This window comes from Amia ocellicauda, chromosome 12 (assembly GCF_036373705.1).
Source record: "Amia ocellicauda isolate fAmiCal2 chromosome 12, fAmiCal2.hap1, whole genome shotgun sequence".
In the NCBI taxonomy this organism is placed as follows: Eukaryota; Metazoa; Chordata; class Actinopteri; order Amiiformes; family Amiidae; genus Amia; species Amia ocellicauda.
In genome coordinates this window covers 29,466,538-29,482,709 of record NC_089861.1, presented here as the reverse complement: position 1 = coordinate 29,482,709, position 16,172 = coordinate 29,466,538, and the positions used below count along the sequence as shown (strand labels likewise).

Here is a 16,172-nt window from a genome sequence, read left to right as displayed (position 1 = left end):
TACTAAACACTATAAGATTTCCATAGGATGTAATAAAGTTTAATTTCAGAAAAATCAATCATTATAGGCCTGTATCCCTTGTCATGAACCTGTTTCTTATTCTTTTTTGTTTGCTTCGTTTCCTGCAAAGGAGGAACGCTGCAGAGTCAGGAGAAGAGGGTGACCTAAACGCAGTGACTCAGGTACACCTGCACTTCAGCCAAAGGCCCAATGTAAAGCACATTTCTTTCAATAGCTCATTAATAGTGCCAAATCACTGACAATGAAGCGTGAAAACAGGAGTCCACAGGAGTCTTTCATCAGCAGTTTCCTGTGTTTGTATGTGTGTGCATGTGTGTGGGTTTGTTCTGACAAGCATGTGATGTTTTAAATTCCTTGATCTTCCAATATTTGCTATTAAGAACAATCCTTCAGGCACTAAAACAAAACAATGGCACCAGGCAGCTTTCTGCTTCCCTTCTGTATCTCTGTCTATGATACCTCTCCTGGACATCTGCCATTCCTCCTACAGAGTGCCCAGGCCGATCCTCCCCATGACACTTACACTGCCCTCAACCTGAGGACTGTGTCTTCAGATTACGAGACATTGCAGGTGAGTCTCTGGGTAGCAGATATCTTCACAGCTGCATTAGTTGCAATGTGCAGAGTGCAGAGGGATGTACAGGGTGTGTCTGGTGTCACAATGCCATTCTGTAGAACTCCTTAGAAGCTCTACTGAGCATGAACATGATCAGAAATGTCAAATAAATAAACTACTCTTCCTTTTATTAGGATACATAGTTTGTGATTTAGTTTAACTGCTTTATCAATCGATTTTTTGATTGTTCTCTAAATTGAATAACATTTAAACCCTGGGTTCTGAGTATCCGTAAATTCACTCCGCTCCCGTCCACTTTGTGTCTGATGTCACTCTGATGTTCCTCATTTCAGGTTTCAAGAGATGCTGCTGGAGACGCCAGCATGTCACCCGTGTATGGAAACCTCGAGTAGAAATAAAGGGGCTGTACACACTTTCACACACACTCCCTCCATTATATTCTTGGACACAGATCAGTGACTTTCCAACTGCATTTGGTCCATTGAATAAACATTTTCCTTTCATACCTTTACATTGACTGTGAGAAAAGAGATTCCTGACTTTCTCCATAAAGAACATAACGTAAGATGTCACCAGTCTCAGCACCAGCATCTCTCCAGTAAAAGAAAATCCCATATAAGTAGTTTATAAAGCATTGAGGCCCTGTTGGACAGGGCTCACGGGGGGTGATGAATAATGTTATTATCAGTTGGGCCGTGTTAAACACTTAAGCTACATAGCCTGCAGCTTTTTTGCCTCTCGCCACTCATTGAAGCAAATGTTTCTTTTTCTTTTTTCTGTGTAAAGACAGACAGATTGTTCATAGCCTAGGGCCACAACATGTTTTAACCCAGCTCTGATTATCACAAATTGTTTTATTGTCTTGAGTACTTTTTCTTTTCTGGGTGAATTTATATATTTGTTTACTTTTATTATAGTTTTATGTAGAGCCTGACCGATGCGGATTTTTTGGGTCCGATACCGATAATTGGGAAGCAAAATTTCCCTGATGACCGATATATCTGCCAATATTTACTTTTTTGTTCGTATGGAAAACAGACATTTTCTAGCATGGATCCCTCAAATCTCTCCCTGCTAGAGAAATTGTCTGCACTGAAAGCAGGACTTCTACATTTTACATAATAAACTTAACATTAATTTTCATCATAAATCACAACCACAAATCAAACATTGTAAAAATAAATTATAAGAAGGGAGAATAAAGGAAAAATATGCATGTTCTATACATTAGAACAAAGACCAAGGTATATGAGCAAGGTTATAGCACAGGCAGCATAGCACAACTGCATTTGTTTTGAAGAAATGTATTTAAAAATGCCCTCAAAACTGTAACTTATTTAATACACATGTTAAATGTATTACAATATGAATCACAGCCAAAACACAATGTAAAATTTGAAATAGTTGTATAAATATAATGTATAGTTTCAGTTTTATTCAACATTTTCTGAGAGATGCGTTTTTCAGGAATTGTCTTTAGATGTTTTACTGTGATCTGAGCTTGCTTGTCATTTGGAGACAGTTTTTACATCCTGATATACAGTCAACATCTTCAGTGAACATTTACTGTTTTTCTTTATTTTAATTGCTATTGTGAATTTTGAAAAGCAATTTAATTAACTTTTCAGTAAAAATGCACCTCTATGCCATAGTATATGGTAGTTTTCAGTCGTGACGAAAATAAACAATAATCAAAACCATGGATACTCAGATGAAGCACAGCTTTCAAAAATACTTTCTATTGGTTATGAGTGTTTTAGTAAAACACTTTTGTATTAGTTTATGAGCCCTGTGTTTCTCAGTGTGTGTGTTTGTTTCAGTGCGGCGCTCAGTAGTGTGTGCGGCGCCACTGTGCAGAGAACCACTGTGGAGTCGGAAGCTTCCAGTGGAAACTAAAGCACCATAACTATGTTAAAAAACAATGGTAAATAATTATAATAACGACTGTAAAACCAAAGAAACAGCTATTTATTTATTGTCTGAAGTCTGACAATACAGAAAATATCAGTGTTATTAATGGCAGTTTAACATTTTCCTTCTGTGGGATTTTAGCCTTTTGGTATTGTTAATTATTACTTTATAATGCAGACTTCCTGCTCTGCCCTTATCTGTGACCCTGTACTGTTTAATCTAGTTTCTTTGATAGTGATTAATAAAAGATCATTGCTTATACCTGATTGGTCATGTGTGTCCTGGGGATCAAAGAGCCTGCTGTGGTGTGGGGTGCAAGAGGCCCTCTCCTCTCAGGTGATCGATAAAAAGGGGTGGAATAGTCAATAGAGTACAATCCCTACTCAACCCAGGGGTGCTATTGTAACACAGGAAAGACTTAATTTCCCTGAGTGTACCTGTAGTCTTTGTAGGGTCCATATGTCAACAACTTTCTCCACTACAACAGGTCTACCATGTGAAATCTTACTTGGATATAACTCCTTAAAATAGGAAATTTTACAGGTATAATACATTACTTTACAACGAGAGAGGCTTTTTGAAGAATTCTAGTTTTAAGAATTAGATTTACAGTTACTTTTTAGGATTAAAGTGAAAGACTAACACTAACTCATAAATAACCCATGCCTAAATAAGACCACTTTCATTCAGTTTGTCCTTGTTTGAATTCAACACCAACACGATTCAACATCACAAAACAGTATAGTCTACAGATTGACTGTGTTAATTTTAACATAATTGTATAGGCCTACTCACACGAGAGCACACATATGATAACATATTGCCCTCTTAGCAACCCTTACAAGGATTTCAAACAAACAATTCTAAAATTACTGATATTATAGTGTAGCGTAAAGTACACTTATAAATTTCAATTTAATAATTTATAGTATCACCTTATCATGAATCCTGGAATCTTGTAGAACTCAATTTCTGTAATAATTGGACGCAGACACCAATTCCAAAGATATAAATTGTCAAATTTATTCAAAAACAAAGACTAAATGTAGCACTACACTAATTATACAAAAGGGAAAAACGAATTAAAATTCAACTCTAGATCAACAAATCAAAGACAAATCACTTCCGTGACCAAATCAAAGACCATGGGATCGCATATGATAACACACAAATCGTTAAACAAAAAAGGTTATAAACACATTGACTGCAATACCGGTTAGTAAGACGAAGGTGAGTCTCTCATTAGTATTGTTAGTCAGCCTCAACTGTCCTGTAGCCTACCACGGATCCGCCCTCTGAGCCTTCCATAGTTCTTGCTGCTCCGCCTTCCGCGACTTCCACGCCTTCCGCGGCAAAGCCTCTTGAGGTTCATCCTCTTCAGGCCTCCAGGACTCCGCCTTCCATGGAGCCGCCTTCCACGGCTGCCACGGCTCTGCCTTACAAGGCTCCGCCTTCTGATCCTTCCCGGCTCCCATGTCTCCGCCTCCTGAGGCCACCTTGGCTCCGCACACTGAGCCTTCAGCATCTCCTTCGCCTGACCCGGACCCTGCCTCTGTCCAGTGGCCGCCTCCTGGACCTCCCGAACCCGTTCCTGTCCTGTGGCCGCCTCCCAGAACTCACGACCTGGTCTCTGTTCTGTGGCCGCCTCCCAGACCTCCCGAACCCGTTCCTGTCCTGTGGCCGCCTCACAGACCTTCTGACCCTTCCCTCCTTGTCGACTTCTCTTTTACCAATCCCTCAGTTCCTGCTCCTCGGCCCTGTAGCCATCTCCACTGTGTCCGGCCCGGTTCGGCTACACCGAGTGTGGAGGGGGGGTACTGTCAGGGTTCCCTGGCCCTGACCCTCTATCCCCACTAGAGGCTGCCACTGTTCCCCTGTCTTTTCTTTCTCTTCTCACTGCTTTCATGTGTCACTCTTCCACTTAACATTCCTCCACACCCATGTGCATGCTTGTTCTTTCCCTCTGCTCCCATTGGCCCTGCACATCCCATCCTGGTTTCTGATCCCCTTCTTAAACCCCTCACTGCCCTCACTCGAGGCAAAATGTTGTCAGTTCAGCCTGCTTCACCAAGCCTCGTGCTTCTCGTGCTCCACATGCTTCATGTGCTCCTCATGCTCCTCATGCTCCTCGTCTCCTCTCTCTCTCTGTCCTCTCGCTCCCAGTCCTGTCTCTCTCTCTCTCTCTCTCTCGCTCCCAGTCCTGTCTCTCTCTCAGCCTTCTTGTTCCCGACCATCGCCTGTGACCTCGACTATGTCCTTGACTAGCCCATATGCCTTCTCAGCCACCTCTACTAGCACTGCACCTGGGTCCCCTAGTTCTCGTGCCCTGCGGTCCTTGTGTGACCTTGACACCTGGGGGATGTAACCCTAGCCCCAGCCCTCAAACAAACAAACAAATACACACGCACATACACACGACCACACACATACAAACATACATAAAACCCCAACAATAGCCAAGACTCCAACCCTAGTCAACAACAAATCCCAAGCTGCAGATAACCCTACCCTTAACTTTAACAGGCAAAGTTTACTGGGGAATTTAACCCAACCCATGAAGTCTGAATATTCATCTCATCAATATTGTAGTATACAATTGAATAGCCAGTTGTTGGTGCAAATCTTATCCCACACCTGTTGCAGTCTGCCCCACAGAAATAGCCTTTGAAGAAAAGCCGAGACTCTGCGTGAATGAAGCTTTCTGATTTCTCTCTCACAGATCCTTGCTTGAATACCATGTGCCGCAAGAAAGAGGAGTGCATAGTGAGAGACAGAAATGCAGTATGTGTGGCCACATCCAAGGTTACCTGCTGAGCAATGGGTGACCCACACTATCAATCCTTTGATGGCCTTCCCTTCAGCTTCCAGGGCACCTGCACCTATACGTTGTCCCAGACCACGGGCAAAGACCCCACTCTCACACCCTTTAGCATCATCAGCAAGAACGAGGTACGGGGCAACTCAGAGGGCTCCTTCACCATCAAGATCAAAGACCACGAGATCTCCATCCACAGAGGCCAGTCCGGCAGTGTGAGGGTGAGTGTTGGATGAATCCACCAGACAGATCCGAGAGTTTCAGATTAAGGGTGGGATGCAAGAAATTAAGCACTGTGACAGAGGCTTGCCACTTTTATAGTTCCTGCACCTTTCGTCAGTTTGAAAGGCCCCACAGCAGGAGTGTCTTGAATACACAGGTATAAAGCACTTCATCTGAGTTTGGATAATAATCACGTGTGGATTTTATCAGGAAAAGGAAACTGGCTCAAAAGTACAATTACCTAATTTTTGAAAATGCAAAATTGTATAATTCTGCAAGTTTTCACAGATCTCTGGACAAGGCTTCCGTCTGGCCACTCTACCATATAGGCCCAATTGGTGGAGTGCTGCAGAGATGGTCGTTCTTCTGGAAGGTTCTCTTCTCTCCACAGAGACATGCTGGAGCTCTGTCAGAGTGACCATCGGGTTCTTGGTCACCTCCCTGACTAAGGCCCTTCTCCCCTGATCACTCAGTTTGGCCGGGCCGCCAGCTCTAGGAAGAGTCCTGGTGGTTCCAAAATTCTTCCATTTACGGATGATGAAGGTCACTGTGCTCACTGGAACCTTCAATGCTGCAGAATTGTTTCTGTACCCTTCCCCAGATCTGTGCCTCGATACAATCCTGTCTCGGAAGTCTACAGACAATTTCTTGGACTTCATGGCTTGGTTTGTGCTCTGACATGCGCTGTTAACTGTGGGACCTTATATAGACAGGTGTGTGCCTTTCCAAATCATGTCCAATCAACTGAATTTACCACAGGTGGACTCCAATCAAGTTGTAGAAACATCTCAAGAATGATCAGTGGAAACAGGATGCACCTGAGCTTAATTTTAATGTACATATTTTAATGTACTTATGTACATGTGCTTTTTTTTTTTTAATACATTTGCAAAGATTTAAAAAAAACGTCTTTCACGTTGTCATTATGGGCTATTGTTTGTAGAATTTTGAGGAAAATAATGAATTTAATCAATTTTGGAATAAGGCTGTAACATAACAAAATGTGGAAAAAGTGAAGCGCTGTGAATACTTTCCAGAACTGGCATTTCATCGAGAGAGGACAAAACCCTTCTCGTATTAATAATTCGGAAATAGAACAGGAGAATGCAAAAGCTCTAAAAAATAAATAAATAAATACTTAACAACATACAAAGTAATTGAAGTTTAACTATATATATGTATAGTTCTTTTAAAAGTTTTATATAACATCTTTTCTACATCTCAATCATTACCAGAAACAAAAATATGCAGCAAACAGAAATAGGTAATACAATCTATTAAAATGTCACAGCATGTGAGTAGTTTTGTAGCATACTATGGGAGCTTGTCACAAACTGAGTGTCATGGTTCTAAGCCCTTACCCTCTCTCTCCACTAGAGGCCGCTATCTCCATGTCTTTCCTTTCCCCTCATTGTTCTTTTCTCACCTGTCAATCACCCTATTAACATTCCGGTCTCCCATGTGCACTTGTTCACTCTACCTCTGTTTCCATTGGCTCTGCACCTTTCTTCCCAGTTCCTGCTCCCTGTCTTAAACCCTTCACTGCCCTCACTCGGGGTGAAGTCTCATCAGCCCAGTCTGCGATTCCAAGCCTTGTCTCCTCGCTCCTTGTCTCCTCGCTCCTTATCTCCTCGCTCCTTATCTCCTCGGCTCCTTGATTACCATCGCCTGTCTTCCCGTTTTCGATTCCGTCTCACCTTTGCTTGTCTGTCTGCCTGATCCCATGACCATTGCTCGTGACCTCGACCACGTCCTTGCCTAGCCCATTTGTCTATTCTGCCAACTCTATGTGAACTGCACCTGGGTCTTAACTCCCTTACCCTGCGGGCCTCCCCTAGAGACCCTGACACTGAGTACTGAAAACCAGTCAGCTATGGGGTAGGGACTGATAAACCCCCTGCAGAGGCCAGACCAGGGAGCCTAGGCTGTATCACAGGCCAAGGCCCAGGGCAAACAAACATGTATTTATTTATTTCGCCTACAGGCAGTCTATTTATAGCTTAAAACAACTACATGTGTTTACATATTCCATTGAATGTGTGTATATTGAGATATCCACAGAGAGATCTAGTTTAGGCACATTATTCTTATGAACCCATAAAAAGGTTCTGAAACATGAAAACCTAATAACATCATACAATGTATTTCTTTGTTGGTTTCTTTGATTTTGTTTGATCTATTTAACACCGTAATCCATCTTATACAGACCACATATAGCGCAATTATAAGTATAGTGATACATTCCTGTCTGACTTTCCTCTATTTTACCCTACTGTTTGTATTTTTATGTTATGAATGTAAAGTTTAATGGTGTATTAAATTATGTATATAGTAAATACAAAAAACTAAAAGCTCCCCTACTGCCCTGGGTCTTGGCCTGTGATTTATCAGTCCCTACCCCATAGCTGACTGGTTTTCAGTACTCAGTTTGTGACTTTTTAGCACCTAAAGCAGTTGGTAACACAAATTAGAAAAGAGGGTGTTTACTTTTAAAGTAACTTGTTTCTTGTATATTACTCTTTAGTTTACTATTAAACATATAGTCAAACTACCAATTCAAACGACCCCCTACTTCTTGAGACTAGAAAAAAGATTTAAACCTCTCAAACTGGTAGAACAAGCCACTCACTCTTGAATTCAGCTACACTTATTTGAGCCTTACTTAAGGGGGAGAGTAAGTTTCCCAATATAGCTTGTATACTGAGGTGTAACTATGGCTCATTGTCTTTAAAGCCTGAGAAATCTATCTATCAACCTATTTTATAACATTACAGACAATGGCGAGTGTCATATTTTGAATAGTGCTGTATGGTCTAAACTCTAGAGAATCGGGTTCAGCCAGACTTAGTAGCAAATCAAGGTTCTTAACTGTATCACATGCTTTCAGGGTAACCATTTAGATGCTACTTATTCTTACAATTACTAATTTGTTAAATATCGTAGTCATTTAATTTTTAACAGTTTTTAGGTGTAAGCTAAACATTTATTTTTAAATAGGCCGTTAGTTGGTCAATGTAGGCATCCCTGCCATTGGTTTGAAATAAATAATAGTGGAATTAATCTTTTAAACCACACTTTGTCTTGTATCCATACCTCTTGTTTAATAATCTTGTGAAGTAATAATACTATTTACAAAACAAAACCATAGAAAGACATAAAAAAATACTACAATAATGATAATAATCATTATAAAATAAATCAATTACAAGGCATCTTACCGTTTTCCAGTGTTTCTGAACATTAACCGCCTTAATGCTGCGGCGTCATACAACTAAAATCAATCAATAAATAAATAGCCAGATCCTGTGCGTTTCTACAGTTTTATGTTACATTTTACTTTTCTGTCTTTTCTTAAGCAAGCGTTGCATGGTGAAGCGGACCGTTTGGATATGCAGCTAAAAAAGCTCAGCTTAGAGAGGGGGCTGTGGTCTACCTATGGGGGACAGCTTCCTAGCAGTTTGTAACCTTTTGGTCTCAACAGCCTGGTCTGAGCAGAGGCCTCCCACTTTTCTCAGCTCCCCAGAGGCCGACCCCCCTTTTCTCAGCTCTGCTCTGTCTCTCTATTTACATTTTTGTCACCTGGTCTAAGAAGGACTTCATTCTGCTTTCTACAAAGAGTTATCAGATTCTAGCCTGTTTATTTATTTTGAACAGTTAAGTGTACACAGCTGAAGCGGCAGACCCTGATCAAAGTGGAGAGACGGGTCCATGCACTGAGATGGCCTGTGTGCTATGAGGATGTTGCAGAGACATAAGATGAAAGTGACATATTTTAATTTGAAATGGATCCTTTTAATTTTTTTAATAGCCTACAAAACAAATGTGATAGGAAGTTGTGCTACATCAAACCCCTGTATAGAAAATCCACCAGCCCTTAACTTGTCTGAATATAATTGCCTCAACCTCATTTACAACATATTGCAGACTGTTAAAAAGAGAGAGCAAATGGCTAAAGTTTGCTCTTGAAACAGAGAAGGGAATAGAGACTTGTGAAGAGGTCTTAGTTCAGACCATAGCCCCTGCACTGCCACTCTAAGCTCCTCTTCAGGTAACCTCTAAGGAAATATTTTAAATGACTTAGATATAGGCAACAAGCCTCCATAGCCTGCTACTAAGCTACTCACATGCTGTGACATTTTAATACATTGTATTACCTATTTCTGTTTGCTGCATATTTTTGTTTCTGGTAATGTGCTGCATATTTTATGTTTCTGGTAATGTGCTGCATATTTTTTGTTTCTGGTAATAATTGAGATGTTATATAAAACTTTTAAAAGAACTATACATCTGTTGCAAGATACAATTTTTGACAATCACAAAATTGATACAATGAAGAACCTTTCTCTTTGCTGTACATGTTTCATTACAACTGGACACTACTTAGATGTAGACAATAACTACACAACTAGACAATTGAAGTGAAATGCAGCTTGTGTCTAGCCTATCTGCTCAATATAAGCCCTCTCTCTGATTATTATTTTTTTAAATGAAGAATTGGAAAATTAGAAGCGTTTCTCACAATTATATTGCATGAGATCCTTTGCAAAAAAAGTGAAAGAGGATGAGCTAAAGTGATCCAAACAATGAAAACCTCACTGTGAAAGATGGTGAGAAATGCATGGTTGTTGATGGCATCCAAGACTGTTATCCAATCAGTTACAAGACCTGTAATGTCATGGGGGACCCTCACTTCCTCAGCTTTCACTTCCAGGGCAGCTGTGTCTACAGGCTGGTTGGTGTCTGCTCCAAGGACCCCAGCATCCAGACCTTCGATGTCTCCCTGGAGAACAACAACCGTGGCAGCCCACGAGTGTCCTTTGCCAAGGTAGTGACAGTCAAGGTCTTCGACAGCTCCATCACCATCAGTAATGATTACCGAGGGAAGATCCTGGTAAGCGATGTCGATAGTTTTTCAACTAGTGTCTGTCAACACATTGATTAGGACTCATGAGAATCTCGCATCTAAAGAAACTAAAATAATAAAGAAATAAATGTATCATTCATTAAAAATAAATAGGCTGCTACAAGAATTAAATGAGTCTGTGCATGAAGATGCGCTGAGGTTTCTTACTGGAAGTTATGTTTAATTTTAAAGATGAAAAATGGGCAGAATGTCAGATGGGTGGGCAGGAGGTGTGCCATGCATTTCTTTTTTTAATTAAGTTGGTGTGCCTACTGGTCTACAAGTTTATATGGCCCCATTTTACATCAGGAATCACAGACTTTTGGGGCTGGTTGTACTTCCAGGGATCAGAATATGGGATCGGTATCCAAGCTCACTGGATCCGGATCATGAAAAGGTGTTGTAAGAAGCAGAACAAGATCAGGCTACACTGATTCAATTTTTTGATCCAATTATTAAGCAGCGTGTGCGGTAACTAAGGAGTTTCCTATTTTTTAACCGTCTCATCTCTGACTGGTGCAGCTATTTGAATATCTACCACTCTAATGACTCAATGGCAATCATAGATGTTTGACACCTCCTACCCCCACCCCTGGGGAGAAACCTCCACCCTATGTGGCTGACTGTGATGTGATCACCGATCCCAAAGGGCCCCTGGGCGACTGCCTGGGTAAGGTAGACTATGCTCGCTTCCATGGCAGCTGCATGTTCGACATCCAGCTGAACAAGGGCCTACAGAAAGCAGCTTGTGACGCCATCGCTGCCTATGTGGAGCAATGTCAAGACGCCGGGGGCCAAATAAGTAATTGGAGGAAGAAGGACTTCTGTGGTAGGTTTGTCTTTTGTTCATACTTTAGCACACCGGAAATGACCACTTGTCGCAATCATACCTGGGTGTGCCCATGATACACGTTGAACTGTGCTCCTCTTCCCCATCTTGCCTAAAACAGATCAATCAGTATTCCATCAGTTGCATCTCCACATGTCTATAACCACATGTCTTTAATGACTTGTCCTTCACTATTCCGTTTGTCTCAGCTCTTTCCTGCCCGAAGAACAGCGAGTACAGCACTTGTGCTCCTGGGTGCCCTGCCACGTGCTACAGCATGAGTGCCCCCACCAGTTGCAAAGCTGCCTGTAGAGAGGGCTGCCAGTGCAAGCCAGGCTTCCTGCTGAGCGACGAAGAGTGTGTGCCCATACAGGAATGTGGTTGCAAGCATGAGAACTGCTACTACAGGTCAGGTCAGATCTTCTACACAGACGGAGACTGTCAGCTTCGCTGCAGTTGCCAATCAGGCATTGTGGCCTGTCAGGTTGCTTCCTGTGGTCCCCAGGAGATGTGCAGGGTTTTAGATGGCGTCCAAGGTTGCCACCCCAAAGCCTACAGCACATGCAGTGTGTCGGGCCACTCACATCACCTCACCTTCGATAAACTCAGTTATGACTTCCAGGGAGGCTGCAGCTACACGCTGGTCACAGTGTCAAACTCCGCTGCCGTCAACTTGCCATGGTTCTCAGTCTTTGCAGAGAAGGAGCATGTCATGGTGGGCAAGGTGTCCACAACTCGCTTGGTTACTATGAGGGTGTTTGGGGTCTCCATCATCCTGGAGAAGGGATTTCCCAGGCAGATTTGGGTGAGTCAATGCTAACATTAATGCAACATAAGAAGAGATTTTCTGATTTTCTTGTTCACAGATGAATGGTACCCATGTCAACCTGCCCTTCTCTCTGGATGGAGGGATACTTCAGGCTTCCCAGGCAGGCATGGGGATAGTGGTGCAGGCCAACTTTGGTTTGAGAGTGACCTATGACCTCTGGCAAATGGTCTTGGTCAAGGTGCCATCCACATACCCAGGCGTGATTGGCGGACTCTGCGGAAACTACAACAACCAGAAAGATGATGAGTTTGCCCTTCCTCTAGGTGGCCTGGTGGGCAGCGCCAACATGTTTGGGATCTCCTGGAGAATGGAGGGTGAAAAGGAGCTGTGTGGTGATTTCTGTCTGCAGGGAGGCTGCCCCAAACCGGGAGATAAGGAGAGAGAAGAGCTGACAAAATCTGACAGGTGTGGCCTGATCTCAGCTCCCAAAGGACCACTGGCCGATTGTCAACCAGTGTTTCCCCCAGCAGGCTTCCTGGAAAATTGCATTGCCAACAGCTTCACAGTGGGAGGCAAGACAGAAGCCGTGTGTCTGGGGATCCAGGCTTACGTTACTGCCTGCCAGGAGGCTGGGGTGACCCTGAAAGACTGGAGGAGCCGCAGCTTCTGTCGTAAGTACTGGGGAACCCCGATGCATTTCAGTAATGTGGCTCTAACTTAAATTTTTCCAGACACTTCTGCTTTTCTGTCTATTTCACATCCTCATGACTTAGTGAATATTACTCAAGATGTGTAGATCCTTGCACCAAAAAGATGATCACTTTTTCATGATCTCTTTCTGACCCCATGATACTGAAATCAAGTGAAATAATTTTCGTGAGAACTCATCTGGGGATAAGAAGAAGAACAACAACAACAACTGCATGGGGATAACCAACCCGCAGCTCTGCTCGAAGGACTGCTCAGAGGGATGTGAGTGTGACAGATGGGGATAAGTGTGTTGAGATACAGGACTGTGGCTGTGAGGTGGATGGGATGTACTTGAAGGTAAGCAATGCTCTAACTCAGTGAGAGTTAAGTAGGTAAAAACAAAAATACAAATAAAAAACTAAAACATTTAGAAATATATACAAACAACTACTGGAAAGTTGTAGGCCAGAGCACCCTATGAAACTCCTGGTGGTCCCAAGACCAATGAGTCCTCTGTATAGCTCAGACGTTGGAGGATATGAAACATTTCACAAAGGGTTTTTCATTATTTTCAACAATTTAGTTATATTTATTAATTTAATCATCTTCATTCAATTAGTTAATTCTGTTTCCATACCAGTGGTCTGAAATCCATGCAAGGTGTATTTTAGGAGCAATGGGGTTGTAAATTCAATGCCTCATCCTCGCTTCCCTCCCCACTGATGGAGAGATCATCTACATGAACAAGTGCACCCAGAAATGCAGCTGTAGCTCCAGGCACAACTCTGTATGCGAGGAGACCTCCTGCCCAGCCAACACCCAGTGTGCGGTGAGGAACAGGGCCCTAGGCTGCTGCCCCACTCACGTCACCTGCATCCTCAGTAAGGGTTCGAGAAGAGAAGCCTGGTAACTGGGATGATATATTTTTACATAATAATCTTATGCATAAAGAGTAACTTTTAGCTGATAGTCAAGAGGCCGTTGTGCTGCACAGCAGAAAAACAAGGACAAATGAATGCCAGAACTAGTTTACAGAAAAGCTACCTGTCACGGTTGCACCTCAGGGAGCACTACAAATAATAATAACCAACCTTTTTTCCTGGAGCTGTTTTAAATGACATCACTCTCAGAAGGCAGCTCTGCCCCTGAAATAAAATCCACAATGTGACACCCTCTTAAAATGAAAAAGATTGTGTTGTTAGCAATATGTTTTTATTGTTTTTCAGCAGACCATTAATAATCAATACATCATGAGGTCCCATCTCAAGGGACAATGAATAACAAAACAAACCAATTAAAGATGTTAATCTCATCTGAGTTCTAATTTTCTCAATTTCTTCTGTCCTGCAGTGACTAAGCCATCAGAAGAGAGAGCCAAGACCTTCCTTCGCCCATTCTTGCTTCTTTATTATTATTATTATTATTATTATTATTATTTCTTGGCAGATGCCCTTATCCAGGGCGACTTACAACATAATGCATAGACAATTAGCCAACAGCAGCCCAATGACGTGTTAGAGATTACTGTAGAACAGCACAGACAGAACACTAGAATCATCCTGAGCAAGTCTGGTGTACACTTTCCTTCTTCTTAGAAAGGAAACGAAATAAAATTATTTCTTCATCAATGCGTATTTTATTTTGCAATCACCCACAATGTCTCTATACCATATGCACAGAACTATCCAACAGCTGGAAGTGGTTGTTAAGATTTCCATACACTTGATATGGAGAATAAGAAAAAGAAGAATGAATGATTTTCATTGCACCTTGAGCCATGAGTGAGCTCAGATTCACACACTGAAGCCACATGCAAATTACTTACATTTTTCTTCTGTTTCTGGTGCATAAAAGGAAACAGTAGAAAAAGCTCTTTACAAGATTAGCTCATTATTTATATACTATCACTATCTCTATTTTAACCGACTCTAGCAGTTCTCTCTCCTGGCAGCTCTTGCCAAACGAGTCTAGGATGTGAGCAAACAATATTAAACCTTCATATTTCACAACACCATAGTGTCATATTGAATATTAAACACACTGACAACTGCTAACATGACAGAATGCGGAAACCAATCTCAAAACTCTGCATTTGACAAAGTATATCAATACATGGTCTTTGAAGAGTTTCCAAAATGCCTCTCTTTTCTAAAGACATTATTTGTCATTTAGCTTACGCTCTTATCCACGGCGACTTATATTTGTACCCATTTATACAGCTGGGCATTTTACTGGAGCAATCTAAGTGAAGTACCTTGCTCAAGGGTACAACAGCACTGCCCCACCCGGGCAGAGTTAAGGATGAAGATAAAAGACAAGATACTGGGTGGGCGGACAGATGGATGGACAGACAGAAAGACAGACTGGCCGGCAGATGAGCAGGCAGGCAGACAGGCAGGCAGACAGGAAGACAGATTTACATATTTACATGTATATATGAACCTGTAAAATGTCAATGTAAAATTAAACATCTTTACTGAGTAGTCAGGGTCTCCAAATGATTAAATGTTATTTGATATTTTTCTAAAAAACTTATTATGCAGAGCAATTATAAACTCTCAATACATGAAAACATGACATGTAATGAACCAGACCCAACCTTTCTTATTAAGACAACCTATATTCCCAATAACCATAATCGAGTGACAACCAGCAGCTATCTGGACTGACACAGAGTATTGGTTTTAAGTGCTGCATGCAAACACTCTTCAAGTGTAAGACAAGGGCCACATGTATGCAACACTGATAAATACAACCCAGGGGGCCACCTGCCAACAGAGAGTGAGAAACATAAGTGCTTAATAGTGCAGCTTCAACCCTCACTAGTAGCTTAACTTCAGCGGGTTGGGGCAGGTGCAGCAGCTCAAGAATGGCACAAGAGTGAATAGGGCTCAGGCCCAGGGCTCATAGGCTAAGGGGATGCCGGTTTGTCCAGTGCAGAGTAAGGTAGTGAACCTAAACAGGCTCTCTGCACATTCTGTCAAACCACAAACTTGACATTTCCATTGCAGGCAAATAGCATGCTAAACAGATGACAAAACATACAAAACTTCTTCTTTTGCTTTCCTCTTTTTCCTTATCTGTTGCATATGTGTATCAGAGATTAAAAGTGTCAAACGTGGTGTCTGCAAAACAAATATATAAATAATGTCTATGTAGGCCTATGTAGCAGACTCTCTCCACATCCCACCATAAGAAATAATAATAAAAAAAATCACTGCAGTAATATTCCCTGATCCACACATGTAGTAATATTATAAACCTCTGTGTTTGCATTTGCACCCCAAATCTCATTAGAGTCATGAATGATGCGCTATGGACCAGAGACATTGTACATGTAGATAAGACCTGCAATGTTTTTAATGTTTTGAATTGCTATGTTTTAGTTAAATTGAATTTGTAATGATTGATGGATAAGGGCATCTGCCAAGAATA

The 16,172-nt window shown here is 41.8% G+C and overlaps 1 protein-coding gene across 1 annotated transcript in view; it reads left to right on the top strand.

Annotated features, from left to right (window-relative positions):
• LOC136764882 (IgGFc-binding protein) overlaps positions 1 to 14,151 on the top strand; it is a 128,373-nt gene extending 114,222 nt beyond the window's left edge. Inside the window, exon 21 of the mRNA XM_066719248.1 lies at positions 14,088 to 14,151. Within this exon, the coding sequence (XP_066575345.1) occupies positions 14,088 to 14,094 (7 nt within the window). The 3' untranslated portion in view covers positions 14,095 to 14,151. The remainder of the gene's footprint in view (positions 1 to 14,087) is intronic.
• Positions 14,152 to 16,172: the final 2,021 nt, after the last annotated feature.